General features: G+C 31.5%; 1 protein-coding gene across 2 annotated transcripts in view; it reads left to right on the top strand.

The window, feature by feature from the left end:
* Positions 1-21,907, top strand: part of LOC129221563 (2-oxoadipate dehydrogenase complex component E1-like) — a 72,734-nt gene extending 50,827 nt beyond the window's left edge. Inside the window, exons 14-23 of one of the 2 annotated variants that reach the window (XM_054856058.1) lie at positions 1,258-1,389; positions 4,362-4,482; positions 5,159-5,298; positions 7,809-7,965; positions 8,096-8,196; positions 10,250-10,351; positions 15,981-16,226; positions 17,160-17,223; positions 18,753-18,838; positions 21,544-21,907. In XM_054856058.1, coding sequence (XP_054712033.1) covers positions 1,258-1,389; positions 4,362-4,482; positions 5,159-5,298; positions 7,809-7,965; positions 8,096-8,196; positions 10,250-10,351; positions 15,981-16,226; positions 17,160-17,223; positions 18,753-18,838; positions 21,544-21,645 — 1,251 coding nt within the window. In that variant the 3' untranslated portion in view covers positions 21,646-21,907. Of the gene's footprint in view, positions 1-1,257; positions 1,390-4,361; positions 4,483-5,158; positions 5,299-7,808; positions 7,966-8,095; positions 8,197-10,249; positions 10,352-15,980; positions 16,227-17,159; positions 17,224-18,752; positions 18,839-21,543 lie in introns of those variants that run through there. The other variant, XM_054856059.1, reaches the window with a different exon arrangement.
* Positions 21,908-22,492: the final 585 nt, after the last annotated feature.

Genomic DNA, 22,492 nt, shown 5'->3' with positions numbered 1-22,492 from the left:
ATCAAATTACACTTACTTTTTTGTGAACTACGTAGCCCATTGTGATCCGTCCTTAGCAATTGTCCACCAGTGCATATATATTTATATATATATATATATATATATATATATATATATATATATATATATATAGTAATAATAAAAGTGAAAAATATTGAAGAAGAGTTGAAAATATTGAGAGATTGAACAAAATTATTTTACCTTGAAGATAATTTTGTTATAGGCAGGTACTGTCCTGTGGATGGCTAATTATTGGAACTTGTTTTCCTAATTAGTCAAGGCAAAACCCCCTGCTTTTAGTTTTAGGTTTGAGCTCTAGTTTATTGTTTTTAGTTTAGCATGTGGTGCTTTTGCCCATTGTTACTCTATATTGCATGTACTGGAGCTTAAACATTCTCTTTTAGTTCATAGTTAAATTTTTGGTCTTTTGACCATAATTAATGAATCCTCCATGGCTGATGAGCTCTGGATTCATACTTTATCTTTCCCTATTTAATAGCTGTTTGCAATTTTCCTTTTTATCATCATTAATTATATATAATTTGTTAAATATTTGTAATTCTGTTTGCTTAATTTTATATATATATATATATATATATATATATATATATATATATATATATATATATATATATATATATATATATATATATATATATATAATTATAATAAAAGTGAAAAATATTGGAAAGACCACACCAAAAACCCATAGATACGCAATGCAGCAAAACTAAAAAGCCAAGTAAATATAAAATATGCAAGCCAAATACCAAATATTAAACAAATCCCGTGGATGGCTAGTTATTTCAGAACTTGCTTTCCTAATTAGTCGAGGTGAAACCCCCTGCTTTTAATTTTTGGTTTGAGTTCTTGTTTATTGTTTATAGTTTAACATGTGGTGCATTTGCCCAATGTTACTCTATATTGCATGTACTGGAGCTTAAACATTCTCTTTCAGTTCATAGTTAAATTTTTTGGTCTTTTGACCATATTTATTGAATCCTCCGCAGCTGATGAGCTCTGGATTCATACTTTGTCTTTTCATATTAAATATCTGTTTGCAATTTTCCTTTTTCTCATCATTATTTTTTTTATATAATTTGTTTAATATTATATATATATATGTGTGTGTGTATTGCAACAAAATACTTTTGGTTAAAATATTTGATGTACTGTCCAGGCTCATTGAACAAATTTTGACTAAGTAATATGAAGTAAAAATTATTAATCTTTCAATGACACTGAATTGTGTTTTAGCTCAGCTCATTACAAAGAAATAATGATCCTGCTAACCCTTTGAAACAGATGATCTCGAAATGGGATACTGGTGTTCCAGTGGATCTTTTACGATACATTGGAGCTAAATCTGTTCAGTTTCCGGATAATTTTGTAAGTTAATAAATTTATACTATTTAAAATGCTCATACCATGTTTTTAAAATAAAATTTGTTTAATGCACTATTGGTATCGACAAATTGTAAATTTTTTTACTTGATGGTACAAAAGAAAAAATAATCAAAAAATGACACTGAGAATCCATCACATAAATTTTACCTTCAGACAAATTAGTTTTCAATGTAAAACAAGTATTCAATTGGTATTTTCTCTTTCGTCTCCCTTCCCATACTTTAGAAAAGTAACTTCTGTTTAGGAGCTGTTGCAGAGTTTTCAGATAAGGCTCAGTGGCGAATTTCCCTTAGCATCTGTTTCATAGTTTTCTAAAATTCTTGAACCCTTTTTTTCTTTTCTGAATCAAGTTTGTTCTAAAGAGTTTTGAGTCAATGAAGCAAAAATTAGTAAATATTTTTTCAAAAATTTAGAAACAACGTACAACTACGTACCATTTAAAAGAGTTTTATCAAATTTTAGTCAAATATGACAGAAAATTGCTAAAAGTATCCATTCATTCAAAACATTCATTCTTTGTTTGTTTAAAAAAAAATATTGTAAAATAGAAGGAAAAAGCAATGAGGGTATTTCCTTCAGTCAAAAGTCCTCCTTTTAGTCACAGAAATTCATAGAACAAAAAATAATAATAGTAATAATCATAATAACATGAAGCCAGAAAGTACTTTTGTTTTCCCAATGTTTAATTTTTATTAAATTTTTTAAAATGTCAGATTTTCAAAACAATGTTTCATCGTGTAACATCACAAGTGAAAAAGTCATCTTGAATCAGAGAGCGTGGTTGTCTTTTCTGGCAAGATATCGCCTTATGGTGGTTTTTCACTGCGAGGAATTTTTAGAGAAGCGAGGATTGTTTGTTAAATAACATATTTATTTGTGTGTGTGTGTGTGGTGAAGTTTGGCAATATCCTGAAACATTATTCTGGCAACCCTAGCGACTTGTTCACTTGTGACGACAGCAACAAAAATGAATACTACGACTGGATGTTTTTTTAAGATTATTTTTTTTAAAGAGAAAATAAATCAAAATTAAGAAATAATTTCAAAAGTTTGAGATTCTAATTGATTCAAGGGGCTATATTTATTTTTTAAAGTATATATTTAACAGCTGAAAATGATTTGCATTGCAATCTGAAAAGAAAGTTTTACTTTTGTAGAACTTCCTTAACTACCTTCAATAAAGTAATAAAATTGCATTGCAGTGTCAAGAGCACTTGACAAGTGGTATGAAATATTCATTGACTCCAGAAATGCCCAAATTCTTCAGATCTTGATTTTTGGGAGTCTTTCCACATTCTGAAGAATTGTTATAATCTAGTAAATGATCTTAAAGCAATTCCAAATTTTCCTGCAATTTGGCTTCCCTTCTTATAATTAGTCCCCCCCCCCTTCCACCTTTTCTTTGAAATACTATGGTTTTATCATACAGGTTTTATTTTTCTGTCCTTAATTATTTTTATTTGTTTTTATGTTTCCCTTTCCAGTTTTGTTTTACATATATTAAGCAAATTGTTTTGCTGTCTCCCCAACATTTTTCAGGTTTTTCTGTATTATGTTTGCTCTGCCTTTTGCTAAATGTTGCAAATTAGATCTTTACAATTTTTTCTAACATAAATTTATTTATTCATTAGCAGTTACATTTTGTCAGCAGAATTTATTATTATGGGATTTTTGATGAGATTTTTTGCTTAACAGATTTTCCTCAAAGGGAATCATACAATAAATTTATGCTCTCTTTGTTCCATTTTGTCTTGTTTATTTTGTTTTTGCTTTTACCGGATGTCTTTTCATCCAAAAGCTCACTATTTGCATTGAAAAAAAGGTTCTATGAAACCTCGAAATGCATGTATGCAGTAGGACTGGGCGATATCAGAATTTTAATACCGCAATATATCGTTCTCCAAATGTCAATATTTTCAATATATTGATATATTCTTGGGGGGGGGGGTGAAAAGGTTATAGTTCAGAGCATATTATATTATAAAACAACAAAAAACTTTTCTAAATATAATAAATACAATTATTTCTCTAATTCAAAACTTTCCTGCTGGGGGGGGGGGGGGGAGGCATGCAAATGGGGTATAGCTCAATGCATGATAAATGTGCTTTGCAGTGAAAAAGTTTTAAGGTGTTTTGTTTAAATCTTTCAATTTGAGCTTTATTGTTTCATAGTTTTACATCATTATTGCTGCATGTTTGAAGCTTCTTTTATTTTGAAAAAAAAAAAAAAAATTGCAATTGAAACTTTTTTAAAAGTATTTTTAGTGATTGAAAAATTGTTATGTATCTGATTGGATTTTTCGAAGAAAAAAGTAATAAATTTGTTTACACATAAATTCTTACCTATATAAAAGTTTTGTATATTATATTCAGCTCTTGAACTTAACTAAGTACAGCTAAATTAATGGACATTAGTAAAACTCTTCCTGCACTGGAATAGGCACCTTTTGTCGACTCCTTTGACCAATGTCAATAAGGCAAAATAAAAGATTTAAACAGTTAGAGCTCTCCTGATGCTGGAATAGAAAGCCCTTTCAAACTTTATGACTTATCTCAAGTAGAATTGGTAAGTTTTAATAGAAGCTGCTAGATATATCTCAATGCTGTAATATATGCAGTCTTCTTATTTTCAACTCCAAGTAATGTCAGATATAGCAGGTGAGTCAAAAACTTGTTGAAAAACAAAAAACGATATTCTTACTAAAATTTTATAAATGTTAAGAATTGAGGAGTTCATGACCATTTTATTACATTTTTTATACACTTACTATAGTTGAGACATGAGATAAACAGGAAATGGTTAAAAAGCTATCATACTAACTCTGTCAATTAAGACTAACTGGAAATGCATATATATATAATATAGGTTTGAATATTTACTGTGTTTGCTTCTTTTTTTCTCTTAAGTGTACTATTTTTTATTTGTTTTTTAATTATATTTATAATTCATGTAGGTTATTCACCCAACCTTAGTCAAAAATTTTGTACCAGATCGTTTGAAAAAACTCACAAAAGGTACACAGATTGATTGGGCAACAGCAGAAGCATTAGCTATCGGCTCATTATTATATCAAGGTAATTGAAACATTGAAATTGTAATCAAACTATTTGCATACATATTTTCAATGCATAATGAAATATATTTTTGAAGTGAAACATCTTATGCAATGGCTTTGAGATTCTGGTCTTTTTGTGTGACGGAAATGACGTAGTTGTTTTTTAATTGTTGCTGAAAACAATGAAAAATAATAGTAATTTTAAAATTATTTTTTTAATAAATTTCACAAATTAATTTCAAGGCTGAACTTGAGCAAGCATATAATTCAAGTCAAATCATCAGTTTCAAGCATAATCTACAGTGCTTAGGTTCAAACTTGAAATTAGTTTGTTAACTTTTATTAACAAAATTCACTTTATAATTACTAATATTTTTCATTGTATTTGGTAGTAATTAAAAAACAAATTTCAATTATTGTTTAGTTTTCTTGCTCTTTTAAGTCAATTTTCTTCATTAAAATATACATATTTGTTGTGAATATGCCTAAGTCAGGCTCAGAAAGAACAAGAGAGTGGACTGAGAGAAAACATGTGGGTGAAATGACAGTTCAGAATGTAAATTAAAAAAAAAAAAGAGATAAGATAAAAGTTTCATTTTTTTCTTGTGTGTTTATGACACACAATTTTTTTTAATTGTTTTTTTTTTTTTTTTTGAAGTGCTATTTTATGAGGTCCTATATTTTCTTATTGCCAGATTGCAATGTTCGTATCAGTGGCCAGGACGTTGGAAGAGGTACTTTTTGTCATCGACATGCCATGCTGGTTGATCAGAAGACTGATGAAATTTACATCCCCTTGAATAATTTATCTAAAAGTCAAAGTGGGTTTTTTGAGGTATTGTTTGGTATAACTAATTACCTGCTGATTTGTGAATAAATAAATTTTTGTTTATTTCCCTTATATTCAGTGGAAATAGAGCAAAATAAAACTCAAACAAGGTATATCTCCAGGTTAAGAAGTCATAGGTTAGACTTTTGAATGTTTTTTTTTCATTAGAAACAGCACTATTAAATAGCATTTGGGGGGAAATGTTTGCCTTGGGTCTTACTCTGTGTGGTGTAATTTCTATCATATAAAGAAAGAATTAAACAGTATGGATGCTAGTAGTATCATTGTCCAAGTTGTATTCCATTAAAAAACCTATGAAATAATCTATAAGAAAGGGAGGCTCAACCGAACCAACCACTGTGACCTAAGGTCTATTATAGTGGTAATCAAACAGGAGTCTTAAACTAACCAGTAGCTGAAGCAAAATTCAGCAAACACCTAGTTAGGTTCTAGGCCTCCAGATCCTTGGTTAATATATGTTTATTTACACTGTAACATAATATTCACATATTTACAAGTGAAACACCATATGTTGCTTCCAGTCTTTCACAGTTCTTGTGAATCAAACATCGGGACTCGGGCACCAACTCTCCTGTTTGCAGCAGTCCGTTTTATTATTACACTGGACACTATGGCTCCTTCTCCAATGTCCTAGGACAACGGGCACAAAACCTCGCGTTTCCTAAAGTCTGTTACACACATGTATGACCTCCGGACCTAGCTTGGTCCTCCGTAGTTCCGTAGAAAATCACCAACCTCAGCGACCGCAACTGTCTAGCTCTCTCTTCGATCTACCCCTCCGTCTCTCCGGTGGGAGGCATTTATAAGGGGTGCCTGACCTTCCGTCAACACGGTGGGCTAGGGGACGCACATACGCAATTTTAGGGTCACATAGCCCTTTCTTGGGCCCCTAACCTGACACACTTAATAGAAATGTCTGCTTTTAATAGAAAGGAATCAAAAGCAAATGACGACCAACGTGTTTAAACCTACAGGGAAAAAGCATTTTGCAATCACAAAGGATGTGAGTAGCATTTTCCTCATGAAAGGGGCTACCTCTGCAAGTTAGATCATCCATTATAGTAAGGTGCCGCTTAAAGGTGCAATGACCAACAAGACGACCAATAACCTGCTTAATACTGTTTCTATTAATATTTAAGAGCTTCTTTTCCCTAATGTACTGCAGAAACCTCTATTAAGCTCTTTAACCTGACATTGCTCATCCAAGTTACTGCACATACTGAGGTATAAGTCGAGAGATTTAGCAAAAAAATTAGGTTAAAAGTCAGGGGGTCGAGTTATGCCCAAAGGAGTATCAGAACCTTTACTAGCAAGGTCATTACCTATTGTCTTTGACACCAGAGTGCCGAGGTACCCAACAGAGAGTGACCTTATTCAGGTTTGCAAGAGTTATTAAGAGCATATCACGGCATTCCCAAACAGTGTAGGATGTTATTAAAACCTTATTTAGGGCCTTTAAGACAGCTTGACTATCAGAGCAGATGTGAACATATCTGTTTCTATAACCTTAATCCAAAAAATAATGTAACACATCAAGATGGCATAAACCTCAGGCTGAAAGACATTGGTGAACCTGCCTATAGGACAAGAGTATTTGATACCATGGCTGGGTCAGGAAATCCTTATCCCCTGTGTTCTCATTCATTTTCGAACTGTCGATATACCAGAAAGTAAAACTTTTACTATGATGTAAAAAAAAACCTCTCTCCAGTCATTTCGAGAGGGAAATATTACTCGATCAGTGTCGGTTAACTTTTTTCTGGCCACAACATCTGCATCATCAGCATAACTGATGCAAGAAAAGCCTAAAGTAATGATCCTTTCGAGCAGAGAATCAACGACTAGACAGGAGAGGTGAACTTCAAAGAGCACCTCTCCCCCAGGAATCATATTAATTTTACCTAATTTCACAACTATAGGTGTTAAGGGATTTTTGAGTGCAGTAAAATGGCTGCTTTTTGCATTTGAAAAGTCAAATTCAGGTTAGTAGTGTCCAGTAACATTTTACTCTATAGCTCTGGGCTTGAATTGAGTTTAACCTTGGACTTAGTCTTTATATCCGATATTCTAATCACCTGAGAAAATTGAAACAAGCTCATATGATACAGGAAAAAAAGCTCTTTGGAGTGACATAGAATGTTAAGGGGTATGGGAAACTTTAAATATGCAATATTTCCTTTTAATATGCAATTTACGGGAAATTTTAGCTTAAAAATTTAATTTTAAAAGAACTAATTGAAACTTTTGCTAACGCCCCGCGCTCTAAGTAATTTTGTACAAAGTTTCAAGGCTGTAGGTGCTATGCAGGCACGCCACAAACCAAATTTCAATTTCTTTGATGTTACTTTTTTTGTAACATGCAAAAAAACAAAATTGCTATCAGTACCTATCTTATGAAATCAAAGTTTTATTACTATATGTTAAATAAATTCAAATTAATGTTTTTCCTTATATTGTGATATATTTCCTTTGCTATTTTTTTTTTTAATCATTAGGTTGCAAATAGTATTTTATCTGAAGAAGGCGTTCTCGGATTTGAATATGGATTTAGCATTGAAAATACGGAAAATTTAGTAATATGGGAAGCTCAATTCGGCGACTTCTTTAATTCAGCTCAAGTAGTTTTTGATACTTGCATTTCTTCAGGAGAAAGTAAGAATTATTTTGCCATTACTAGCTTAAAATCTTTACGTTGAAAGTGTTTCTTGTAATGTTATAGTTTGACTAATGTTACCTTTTTGTGCATGATATTTGATGTCTTTCTTTACTATTTATCTTTTAGCAAAATGGCTAATGCAAAGTAACATTGTTATTTTGTTGCCTCATGGGTATGATGGTGCTGGTCCTGAACACTCCTCATGTAGAGTTGAACGTTTTTTGCAGGTAAAATTATTTTATGACACATTGAAGTAAGGAGTAATTTTATCATAACTCTAGTTAATGTGATTTCAACTTTAGGCATCATTAAAGTGAGTTATTTAATGTCATAGGCAATGAGCAGTCTTTTGCAGGAGTCCACAAGTTACTTTAGTCAAAGTCGGGATGATTTTAAAAATTTTAACTAGATTAAAAGAAAAACTTATTACTTACCTGTTTTTATCTCAATTTCAACTAATAAAATAAAATAAAATACAATATTTAAGGCATGTTTATATTCAAAACTCAATGGGAGAAATTGCCTTGAGCCAGTTTTTTAGAAAACTTCACATAGGGAGCAAATTATGCAAAATGTCTTCAAGGTGGGCAGCCAATCTTAAGAAATATTGATTCATTTTTTAAAATAAAGTTTAACAAATATTTCACCAGTTAAATATCTAGATTTTTGTAACTTACATATTTTTCTGGCAATGTTAACTCCAAAATTCTTTGGGGGATGCAATTTTATACATTTGCAAGAAAAAGTCAATCTGTAATTTTATTATCTCCATTTGAAGTGAAAGCTATGAAAAACAAAACAAGTTTTTTTTTGCAATTTCTCTTATCTGTGCAAGGTCTAGGACTCTTGCTGCAAATTCTATCTTCAGTTTTGGCAGTTGCAAGCGGGATGGATTTCCCAAGGATATCATACTTGCAACTAAAACACACACTTTGTATCAGATTACATATTAAAATTATCATTTCCTTGTAGCTCAGTATTAAACTGACTTAAATGCTATGTTTCATTTTCAAGAGACTCCAACTTTTCTAAGAAGGAAATTAATCCTTTTATTGGCCAAAAACATTCATTAATTTGACCTTTACTAGACCTTTCCACTATTTTATTGGAATAATTTACTTTCAAGAATATTTTGGCTGTCCAGTTTTAAACCTTTTGCTATTCGGACCTAGACTGTGGTTCACCAGTTGCCTACCTCTGGTCTATAGTTTTGAAAAAAAAAAAAAAACCTAACGCCTAATGCTTAAAAAAAGTTTTTGAAAACATATATTGTGACTTAAGTTTAAAAAAAAAAAAAAAAAAAACTCTTTAATGTACTTTGTTATGTGTGGCAATAATAATTGCGCTGTTGATTATTTACTCACAATCCTTCTATTTGAATACATTATGAGGAAGAAGTTATTTGCAATTTCGGAGGTATAATTTTAACTCTGAAAATATCTAGTGTATAACAATCTCAACGTGAATTGCTCGACCTTTTCAAGTGAGATAGATTGCTATTGTGTGTTCTCGTTATAAACTTAAACGCTTAGTTAATCTGTAAAATAACGAGTCAATAAATATATCTAGTTATAAGTAAACATTTAACGTTTCATTAAAATATAAAATTAGAAAAATAGGAGGAAACATGGTGACTATGTCAACATATTTTTTTAAATTTTTGACATGTTAGAAAGTAAACAAGTTACCAAGCTAAATGGATCTATTATGAAAAAGTACTCCGCAGCATTTGATTCCAGATCAGTGGTTGAGAATCGCTGATTTAGACAATAATAGTGGCCAATTCCATGAAATAACTAAGTTTCTAAGGATGAAATGAAAGATATCGGGAAAGAGAAGAAATGGGTACTATTTGGATTTTTAATGTTTTGAAAGTTTAACATTTTGTGTTTAAAAAAATAACAAAAGATGAAAGTGTTACATTTGAAAACAATCCAATTCTTTTGTGTTTCTTTTTACATGTTCCTCAATGCTTATTTTTTAATTAAAATTTTTAAAAAAAGGATGAAAATATACTTGATTAAATTTTTGAGACATATTGTTAATTTTCAATGCTAAATACTCCTGTGGAGATGTTAAAAATATCTCTGTGATTACGGGGGGGGGGGGGAATGTACTTGAATGACTTTTATTGAAAGCCCAATATTCTCCAAAATTAAGTTCAGCGATATATCTAAATCAAATATCATAAAATCATCACTTATTAAATACTTTATCATTTTTATCATTTCTTGACTGTAATTGATGTCTTTTGCTAACCCCCCCCCCCTCTTCCCGCAGATGTCTGATAGCAGTGAAGATAAAATTGACAGCGATAATGTGAACTGGCATATTGTTAGTCCAACAACTCCAGCTCAGTACTTCCATCTTCTTAGACAACAGGTTAGTATGAAACTTTTTAATGAAATAAACTAAAACGTATCAAGAGAAAAAAATTCAAATATTTTATGAGGCTCGACATTTCAATTTTTAGCCTACTTTCCCAGTAAAAGTCAGAGAAAGACGAAAAAACATGAAAGAAGGCTTAATGCATCTTGAAAATATTACAAAAAAAAATAAATAAATAAATAAATAAATAATTAAATAAATAAATAAAATAATAATAATTAAATAAATATCGAAAAATTAAAAATTGGAAAGTAGGGTATTGAGATGGGGAAAAATGTCTGTCTGTCCCCCTCCTCCCCCAATAAATTTTGAGTGAATGGTCCAATTTGAACAATTTTTTTTTTGTTTGAAAGATCTCGATGAGGACACTTTATTCTTATATTTCATTTTTTGATTTGAACTATTTTTTGTTCAATTTTGAACAGTTCAAAAAAACTTAACAGTATCGCCTATGCGGGAAATTCAAAGCAATCCCACACTTAGAGGCAAATTTGCTTCAAACAAACTTTGTAGGAAAAAGCTTTTGATGAAAAACTTGTATATAAAATATCTTTTTGATTTGAACAATTCAATTTTGAACAGTTCAAATTCCTTAACATTAGTGCCTATGGGAGAAACTGAAAGTCAATGTAGATTCTGTACTTGAAGGCGGATTTACTTCAAACAAATTTTGTTGGAAATAGCTCTTGACGATAAACTCCAGACTCCAACTCCGAGAATTTAGGGGCACCTGACTCTGACTCCAACTCTTGTGCCCGACATTTAATTGGACTCCGACTCCCCTACTTCGACACTGACTTCATAGCTTTGGCAAAAATTTATACACGGAGGACAAATGACTGACTCCGATTCTTGGATATTCGACTCTGACTCCTTTATCCCAAAATGAGATTGACTCCTACTCTGACTACGTAGCTATGGTTTTAAGTGTGAACCAATAATTGTTGATATGACTTGTTTTTATTTTCACGCTAAAGTTTTAATTTAAGTATTCAGTTTTCGGCAGATGAACTTGAAGTTATTTATGTTTCTACATAAAGATATGCACAGACGATTTTTTTTTTTGACAATAAAAATTATTTCTTTAAGTCCTGATGCCCCTAAACAACATGCCTGTATACTTATCTGTATTTCATTATTGTTACATTTAACCTTAAAACAATTGCTGTAATGTTAATCACAGCAATCATTTTTATAACTTCTGTATTATATAATATAATTTCTGTTTATAACAACCAATATTTGTAATTGCTATTTTTTCATTTCTAAAACAAACTTAACATAGATCTTATAGATTCCTTTACTTCATCAGGCTCAAGTATCAGATCTCGCATTACAAATTTCAAAAAAAAAAAAAAAAAAAGAAAAACCCCGATAAGTACAGATACTTAAAAGCCAGTTTTTCAGTCAGGCAGGTCATTTTTGATTTCGCTAAAAATTTTACAGTGGTTTCTTGGAATGATTTTATAAGACACATATTTTTCCTTTTCTTCCAAAAAAAGTTTTTGTGACCCACAAAAATTCTGAAAGTTGGTCCCGACTTTCGGTTTTTTTTTCTTAAAACGACATTTTTTAATATTCAATTATCTCTGCACATTGAGCATCAGCAAAAGTAATCTTTGTGATTACAACATGATATTTAGGGCCTCAAATGAAATATATCATAAATTTTATGGCTGACCTTCAGTGGACCCTGGCTGGGATGGCTAAACTGTGCCGAAGAAAGTGAAAATGTGATGTTTGAGGCCTCCTGGTTCCATGCACTAAGGTTCAACCAGTTTTTGCGAGCAATTTGTATAATAACATATATAAATTATTAAAAAGGCTCATTAAATGCATAGTTAATGCTCACTGTTGCGAAAAAATGGCAGTTTTGTCATTAAAATATGATAAAAATTATCCTTTTTAGGGGCCTGTATCTCGATGCACTGAGGGTAAGTATAGAACTTGATGCCTGCATTTCAAACTAGAGTGTATGTCTTTTCACAAACAAGTGACAGAACTATGGGCAATAGTTCTGCAGACTCATAAAATGCACTTCAAGATGAGGAAATTGCATACAAGTTAATGACGCATTCAGTTAGTTGTAGGGGAGACCGGGGCAAGATGACGAGCCGGGCAAGATGACGAATGCCTTAATTTTTCCGTTTTAAACTAGGTAACTGCATCAACTGCATGCTACTGGCTCTCCCATCCGCTATTCGTTCAGCAATAGTATAGAGACGCTGAAATCGCCATATTTGTGTTAGTTCTGAAGCTCTGATTGTTTACCGTTGACACGATATAACTTTTATGCATGTGTAAATAAGCTCTGCTGCATATACATATAGGATATATCGTGTTTCTTGAGTATTTATGAGTAACTTAGTTTAAATACTACCTATTACTATGAATAAATGTCAATTAATCGCATTTTGTTATGGCAATGGAGAAGAATCCGTTCAAACAGGCAGTCTGGGGTAAGATGACGAGCAGCAACACGGGGCAAGATGACGAGCTTGTCTATTGCCCGTGTTCCGGAATTTATTAAACTAACTATGTTGTTCACTTTATTAAATTCCTGCAAACGCTGTCTGTTTGTCCACGCGACCTTGCCCTTCTCCTCTGGGCCTAAAGGACGCATTGAATCAAGGTAGGTATCGTTCGAAAGCGGGTGACCAGGGGCTATTTATAAACTAGTTGACCAAATGACTAGTTGAATGAATGAAACCAAGCAAAGAATCTCCTGCTCTGCTGATTATTGACAATCATAAATCTCACATAGCTTTGCAGGCTATCTTATATTGCAGTGAAAAAACATTATCGTGGTTGGGTTGCCATTTCACATATCACATTTCCTGATCAGCTCCTGATGCGTTATTTTTCTGCCCATTAAAAACCTACTATAGCCAAGCATGTATCAACTTTATGGTCATTCATCAAGAACAAACTAACACAGAAAAAAAGTATTGGTGAGCTTTTGAGTACCCACTTCAAAGCAGCTACAGTTGGAAATGCCGATAAAGAGTTTAAAGAATGAGGTATCGAATTTCATCATTTTCTAGTTTTTTAGCGGACTATGACGTTGTTGGCTCTGAAACTGAGAATAATAGTACTAATCCTCTGACCTTGGGAGTAAAAAACCAACATATAAGCCCTCCAGACGAAGCAGAAGTTATGGCAAATGCTGATTCCGATACACCAAAGAAGCATGTTAGTGTTTTTGATTTCAATGCATTTCCTAAAACAACACAATGCGAAAAAACAAAAACTGAAGTTCAAACATTCTCACAAGCACACCCATCAAAGAAATGTCAAAACAAGAAAAAAAAAAAAAAAAAAAAAAAAACAGGGAAAAAAAGCTCGTGAAGCTAAAAAGGGAGTAAAAAAAGAAAAAACCTCAGACCAAGCTCCTGTAGGCCCAAGTCTATTACTGTGGACCCGTATTCATGCTAAGCAATGCAGTTGCATCAAATTCAAAGAATAGTGCTCTAAGATGCCGTGCTTGGAAAGTGGAATTTTGAGACCCTCCAACAGAAGAATGGATCCACAGCTGTAAAAGCCAAGAGTGGTGACATGAGGAATGTTCCAATCATGAAAATGATATTTTTATTTGTGTCTATTGTTAGCTGCACAACATAACACTTGAACATTACGCTACAACGCATTACGCTTAATTTGATACTTAGTAAGATGTAAAAACAGTTATCATTTGTAAAACTAGGTAACATATTCAAAACATAAAATATATTCAACCTTTTTCAACGTTGTCATCTTGCCCCTAGGTCAAAGTCATCTTGCCCCAGTACTGGGGCAAGATGACGATTTGTTAAGGTTATGAAAAAATAAAAATATCCTTCGTTATTTTTATTTGAAAAAATTAAATGGCAATATATTTAATACTACAAAGGACTACTCTAACAGCTCATGTAAAATTAATTTTACTATCCTTAAAAATAAATGAATAAACCACGAAAACTGTTAGCATAGTCATCTTGCCCCGGTCTCCCCTACTCAAATTATATGCTTTGTCTCGCATTTTTTATCGCCCCAGTAGTCAGTTAGGCTACCATACTCTTGTTTTATAATGTTATAATATTGCCTTTATCATAAGTAATAAAATATGACTTAGTAATTGTTTGCTGTCATGGTAGTTGAGTGCAGAGAAAATATTTTTTGTCACTGTAATGTACAGCCTAAAATGAAAGAAAATAAGTCATTATCAAGCGTAAAACGATATCTTATTATAAAATATACCTAAAACACCTTCAAAAAAGTGTTACAAATATTACTGTAATGATAACGCTTTTTTTTTCACTTTGCTTCCAGTTATAATATTATGAAGTATGCAAGTAAGCATAATGAGTCTATTTGGAAGTCTATAACTTATTTATGGTAAGTTTTTGATAATACTAGTTTATACTAAAACCCGGTTATGTTGATTGAATTGAAAACTGAATATTTCATTTTACTGTTTTGAACCATGTATCGTGTTCGTGGAAAGAATTTGCCAATAGTTCTGTCACTTGTTTCTGAAAATACACATACTCTAGTTTGAAATGTAGGTGTCCAGTTCTACATGACCCTCAGTGCACTGAGATAAAGGTTAATGAAAACTGCACTTTTTAGCATTTTTCGATACAAAAACTGCCATTTTTTGGCAGCACAGAGGGGAGTCATGCAACTAATGAGGGTATTGAATAATTCATCGATATTATTACACAAATTAGGTACAAAAACCATCGTTGAGCCTCAATGCAGGGAACCAGAGAGCCTCAAACATGACACTTTTATATTTTTCTCAACCAACTTTGGCGATCCCTGAAAGGCTGTATTGAAGGTCAGCTATAAAATTTATGATACATTTCAATCTAGGTACTAAATGTCATATTGTCAACACAAGAACTTTTTTGGCTGATGTTCAATACACAGAAATAATTGAATTTTAAAAAACTCTGATTTGGAAAAACCTCTACGTCGGGCTCCACTTTACAAATTTTTACAGGTCCCCAAAAATTTATTTTGGAGGAAAAGAAAAAATACATGTCTTCTGAAATCTTTAAAAGAATCCACCATAAAAATTTTAGCAAAATCAAAAATGATATCCGAACGCCCCATTTCTGCCCGGTTCTTACAAAAACTGGCTCTTCATTTTCTGTAAACTGAAAATGTGAACTATTTTTGTAGCGACTGTGCAATCTGATTTGGTTGGCATCTCTGCATTAATTCATGACTTAATTTTTTTATATACCAGGGGTTCCCAAACTTTTCCGGATACATGGCACCCTTCAAAGAATTAGAACTTTCTCGAGGCAAACAAATTGTGCCTATCTCTATTATATATGAATGTATTAAAACCATGGGCACTTTGCAGCACCCCTCCTCTCTCCCTGCAGTACCCCAGGATGCTGCAGCTACTTTTGGGAACCTCTGGTATATACAATACTTACAACACTAGTAACCCTTTGATATGTGTTCTTTAGAAATTTTATTAAAGTTTGTTTACACTTTATGTGGGTAATTTTTTAATACAAGAGAATTGAATTTGTGTCAGTTTAAATAAAATTTATATTTTATACAAATTCTTTACCTCATTTGTTTTGATGAACACTTTTATTTTTTTTTCTTCTTTATTTTAATGTAGGTAGTATCTACATTTAAAAAACCTTTGATTGTTGTTGGGCCAAAAATTCTTTTACGTAATCCAATGGCAGTTTCAGATTTGCAAGATATGGCTCCAGGATCATATTTTGAAGCAGTATTAGATGATAAAAATGTAAGGCCCGAAAATATCAAGAAAGTGATATTTTGCTCTGGAAAACATTTTTATCTTCTTCAAAAAGAGAGAGAATCAAGAAATATTTCTGATTGTGCCATTATAAGATTGGAAGTAAGGTTTTATTGTTTTGTTCTTTTTTTTTTAAATTCTAAATTACAATATTTGAATCATAGTTTGAAAATTACAGTTTAACTGGGTTTATATGAAATGTCAAAAATCCTTTTTCTTGTTCATATTTTGCCATTTTTTGTAACAATCTTGAATAAGGGATACAGTGAATAAATAAAGAAATACTTACCTATATTTAAAAAAATACTACTAAAATACATACATCAAATTATTAGTACATTCAGAAATTTTTTAACTTGATCCTTAAAACTAAATACTTTTGGAAAAAATTGAAAAAGAAAGATCAGCCCCGGGGCAGGTTGTAATCCACAATAGAAGAGAGATGGTTTTTTCCGCTGAGGAATTGAAATGTGCTCGGGTGAACAAGGGTGGGCTTTATTCTGTATGCAAAATGTCTTAGCTATGAATTTCAATGTAATGCATGTGTTATATGTAAAAATTTTAATGCAATGCTAATGAAACTTAACAAACAAAACGTTCATTTTAACTGTGATTTCATATCAAACATGGTCATATTAAAAAAGTTTATCTGTAGATTCCCATTAAGAATACTTGAATTCTTTAAACATCTTGCAGCTTTTTTAATTTATTTTTCGGCAGTCAAAGTGCAGTGTTTAAGTGTTTAGCATTTTTTAATCGGAATAGGTTGTCGACATCTTCATTTAAAAAGTAAAAAAAATAGCTTATTATTGAAAGTTCTGTCAGAGCTACTTAAAAATAAAGTTAACAAGGTGTTACAATAAAAATAAGTGCTGGAGAGTTATAAAATATATTAACTTTATCTGTATTGTTTTATTGCATAAAAAAAAGTTGAAATATCACTAATTTAACTTTAATAGAAAATTATTTATATGCTAACTCCTTTAATTCCATAGTTTTGTTTGTTAATCTGATTTTGACATTTTATTTTTATAGAAATTATGCCCTTTTCCTGCTGAAAATATACAAAATATTTTAGTGAAATATAAAAGTGCCAAAAGTAAGAATACTTTATGATACATAAATCTAATTATTTAATTAATTTATTTTTTGCACTTTAAAATGTTCAACAAAAATCACTACTAATGGCTTTATTTCATTTTTCTACTTATGTGCAGCAGATAATCATGAAATGAATAGCCAATGATAGTAATAAATTGTATGAACATAACCTTTTTCCTCAGTCAGCTGCCCAATGAATCATCTATCAAATATTATTAAAATTCAAATGCATCTATTTATGTTTGTATGTCATTTGAACTTCTTCCAAAGGGCAGGGAATTAATAATTCATACTTCATGTTTAGGCAGTTTTCATTTTTCTACAACTTCAATTAGCTGAGATATTAATTAAAACATCAATTTTCAAGGACATTTATCTCTTTTGGAGCAAAGCCTAGATGGCAGAGTGCCAATTTCTACCCTTGATCTTCTTTTCTCCAGGGAATATAAATATACTATACGCCAGGGCGGCCGCCTCGACCTCACTATGGCGGTGCATTAATTAGTAACCTGGTGCATCAATTTTTATCCCTATGCATCTCTAGAACCATTCCATTTCAATTCCCGCTTTCTTATTAACTCCAATTAGTTAATGAACATGTTCAAATTAGTTAATGAATATAAATTATTCTTCAGCAAAGCACAGTTCTAGAACCATTCCATTGCCAGTCCGCCGCCCCTCTTAACCTTGCTCGAACATTCGAAGATCGAAACACTTCTGCTTATAGCATAAAAAATAGAGAAATTATAAGCAGGGGGGAAAGTGGCCATAATTTTACTGAGCTGAAAGGTGGCCTAGGGAAAAAGCGAGAAACGGGCAGGATACCCATAAGCACTTCCGCTTTGATGGGGAAAAGCTAAATTGTCTAAAGGAGATACTAACGGTGATTCCGAACGACCAGGAGGAGAATAGTTAGCTTTTTAAAGTCGCACAATTATAACACCTATCTAAACAAGTAGCCAGGAAAATTACAAATCTATCGATACCTTGTTCAATGCTCAGTTTGCAGTTATTCACCAGGAGTAGAGATGACATGATGACATAGATAGAGAGTCACATACAACAACATTTACTAATTTTTAATTAATCTATCATTACAGTATAGCAAGATTTAATTTCTGTCATTATAATTTCATCTTCACAATTTTCCTAATTACCTTGAAAGAGATTGCAGTTAAATGAAAATGTTTTGATTTTGATGCTGTTATACTATGCATTTATAAAATATGAATAACTAAAGTAAAAGAAATGAAATAATTTTTCATGTGTTAGATCTATTATTATTTTGCAATTACTTTCCTCTGTAGCTCTTCAAAACAAATTTTTAACAGTTTTAATACAATATTGGCATTAAATATTCTTCTTCTTTCTTTCCTTTGAATGCTTAAATAGCACGGTCTGAATGAAAAAGTTATAAGTGAAATTTAAAAAGGAATGCTTTATACTTGCTGTTAGCAAAAGTTTTTTTTTTTAAATAAAAAAAGTCACCTTATATTTTTTTTAATGAAAAATTGTTGTTTATTTTAGATTTTATATGGAGCCAAGAAGAACATCAAAACATGGGTGCATGGTCATTTATTCAAACACGGTTTTCAAATATCTTGGGTTGTAAAGTAAGTACACACATGGAAATCTTTTTGCGAATTAAAATAAAATTTGAAGCATTAACTCATACATCGGGAAAAAAGAAGGGTTGCCACTTTTCAAATTACCTCCAGGGGTCGATTCAGGTGCAAATTAGGTCTGCTTTGCTGCCCCTTCACAAAACTCTATACTGTAAAAGCGGCACCTTCACAAAATATATACCTTGAAATAAGACCTTTCACAAAATTTCTTTTCACAAAAAGAAAAAGTTCACAATTGTTTTTTTTTTTCTTTTCACAAAATGCAGACCTAAAATTAAAAATCTAGATTGACCCCTGACCAAGGTTGCCAGATTTAAGAACAGTAAATACGGGACAGGCTTCGAGGAGTGAAGGGGGGGGGAGAGATATTTTTGAGGTTGAGGGCAATCATTGGTTATGTATTTTTAAGGAGTGATAAACAACCATGTTATAATAGCTTTCCATAGATTTCACTCAGTATATTTATGGGTGAGCACATTTTTGAAGGAACTCTAACTCAAAGAATAAAGCAAGCAATAGAACAAAGTTCAGTAAACATAGCGACGTTAATAGGAACAGGTGCTAATTAGTTTTTTACTTGCGTTCGCTATAAGTTAAACGGTGCAATCGAAAATTTTTCTTGTTAAATGTGGCTACTTTATCTCAAATAGTAATGCAATTAATCGTACAGTATAACTTGTTTTAATGCCGTACTAGCCAATGGAGGAATCTGAATGAGTAAAATAATTTGAATGCATCATTTGCCACTTATCGTTTTCATTCATATCTTTTTGTGCAACTAAGCTATTAAGCACTTCCTTTATTGTTGAAAAGTAACCGTATAAATCATCTACTGATACTTTATTTTCAATATGTAATTGTTCTACAATAGCTGACAAGTCAGAAAACTACTTTATCCATTAAAGCCATTGGTCTTAAAACAAAAGGAGGATTTTTATCTATGAAATCAAACCATTTACTCGGGTAATTCAGAGCTATTTCAAGAAATCTCTGGTGTCCCTCAGTCAGACATTGTATTTTTCTACCATCTAGATGTTTTAAGGTTTTAGTGACAAACGATTCATAAAACTTATCTTCAAATCTGGCTCTCTAGATGTTTCACCAAATGTGTCATAATACCATAAAGTTCTCAGCTGCAGTTGTAGATTCATTTTGAAGTTTTTTACGGGCAACTTCAAAAACGGGGGACACATTACTAAGAAAATGGAAAACTAATGCAAACTTATTGGTTTCACACGTTTGAGCTGTTCTTTCTTCACTTGAAAGCAACAATTTTCAGAGGGGCTTAGGAATGGATTCTCCCTCGCCTATAAAATAATTCATGAGAGAAGGCCAAGATTAAATGAGTCGATCTACAGCAGGAGCTAAATTTAGCCATCGTGTCGGGATATGTTTTAGTAGCTCTTTAAACTCTAGGTTAGCAAACTCAAAAAACTCCTTCAGATCATTACGCTTAGTTGCAGACCTAGAAAAATTTGAATAAATTTTTAAAACAATAGTTTTGACATCAATTTCTAAAGCAACAACAGCATGGCGAAATGCAGTGTTAACTATATGAGCTAAACATCCTGACTTAAGTAAATTGTTCTTTTGCTCTCTAAGTAGGGTATATACTGACCACTTTGTTTCAAAATTAACGTTGGTACTGTCGATAGAAAATGATGAAACTGATCGTAAAGCCAAGTCTGACTCAATCAAGGCTTTAGTAAGAGTCAAGCAGTTTACTATAGAGTCGGCGGTCTCGGAACTTTTTGCTTTTTTATTTTTTTATTGCTCTTTATTAACCAATTTTTGTTTTTTGTTTTAATTTTTTTTCCCCTTAAAATAATGTCTCGTTTTGCACAATATTGTTATTGGCTAGAATACGGGACTTTAGCCGTCCCGTATGGAAGTTCCCCGGGACGCGGGACACTTTTTCAAAATACGGGACTGTCCTTTGAAATCCGGGACGTCTGGCAACCCTGCCCCTGACCTCACATATTCAACGCAATGCAAATTATGCAAGCTCTTTCTTGCTGCTTCAGTTACATCTGGTTGCATGCTAATTTTTTTTCCCCTTCTTAATTCAGAGCGATAGGCTGATCATTTTATAAATTTGACCAGCCAATTAGTGCTAAGCATAATTTTGTTCTCATAATCGGATTATTCAAGATCATTCGAGAACTCAACTATCACAAGTTGTTTTGTTACATAATAAATAAATTGAATTTATTTTCAAATAAAAATATAGACACACTATATGTCTCATAAAAAGTTAGTAAATCATTTAAATTACCAGTTATAAAAAAAAGGTTCTGATAAGTAATATTGTGATAAAAATCAGATATCCTTTTAACACATTTTTGTTTCCTTAAAGTAAAAAAATAATAAAATAAAAGATTTTTCTGCAAACGAAAAGAGTTCTGTGATTTCCAATCTCTTTAGATTTTTGAGTCAGCTAAAAAGTTACAGCTGTTTTTGAGCAGTCACATGTATGAAAATGAGTTTCCTATGTGTATTTTTCCAATTTTATTTCAGCTGTAAATTTTAAAGATGAGCATGATGATTTTCGGAAAGTGCATTAAAAGTAGAATATGCTTCATTTTTCTATTTTTAAATTCAACAATTTATTGGAAATTTGATTCTTGTTTTAATTTATGTATACTTTTATTATTTTGAACAAACAACAGAAAGGAATTTCTGCTATCTTTCAGCTGCAATATGCTGGACGAAGACCATTATCAACACCAGCTGTTGGTGTAGGACAGTATCATCAGAAAGAAATAAGTGAGGTGCTGAATGCTACATTCAAATAACATTTTGAAATGCATGAATGATTTTTTACAAATTTTCTGCTTTTAGAAAATTTTAAATCTTTAAATGCAATCAACTGATACGAGAAATGATTAACAATTGCTATTTTGCAATAAAGAGTAAATTTTATAAGAATTGCTACTTTTTTTTAAAATTAATAATATGATGGGAAAAAAAATGTTATTTTGTCAATGCTTTGTAAAATATATTGTGTACATTTTCCTCAATAGAACATGTTTATTTTTTTACTTAAATAAAATCTCTATTTTGTTGCATATTGATTTATCAAGAACTCATGTCTATCAAAGTTCTAGAGATAAAACTTACATCCAAGAGTAAAATGGAACATTATGATTACTCTAGAATCTTCAGTTAATAATATTATTAATGTTTAAAATGTTTAAAAAAAAATACAGACAAAATATAAGAGACATCTCTTTAGTGGGACAAATTTATGAACTGTTGCGTTTTATACATACATCAACCATGTTCTTAAATAAGTATAAAAAAAGGTGGCTCAAACCCTATGGAAAAATATCAAAAACAATGAATGTGGTAAAACTGAACTGCTTCTTTTACTCGGTTCAAAATCATTATTCACATGATAAATAGTTAAGGTTTCAACTTTTTAAAAAAAGTTAGCTAGGCATGTTGAATACCATAAAAGCACTTATTTTCATTTAGATGAAGATATCGGCGATATCTCAAATTTTATATGAACATAATTTAGCAATTACAATGAACATAAGTTTATTATATATATATACAGTCGAACGCTTGTTACAATGACCCCTGCTGTCCAAACAAAATCAGTCAAAGACACATTGTTATAATGTATTGCATGTTATT

This window comes from Uloborus diversus, chromosome 4, assembly GCF_026930045.1.
Source record: "Uloborus diversus isolate 005 chromosome 4, Udiv.v.3.1, whole genome shotgun sequence".
Taxonomy (NCBI): Eukaryota; Metazoa; Arthropoda; class Arachnida; order Araneae; family Uloboridae; genus Uloborus; species Uloborus diversus.
The sequence above is the reverse complement of the archived record's forward strand: the minus strand, read 5'-3'. Positions and strand labels throughout refer to the sequence as shown.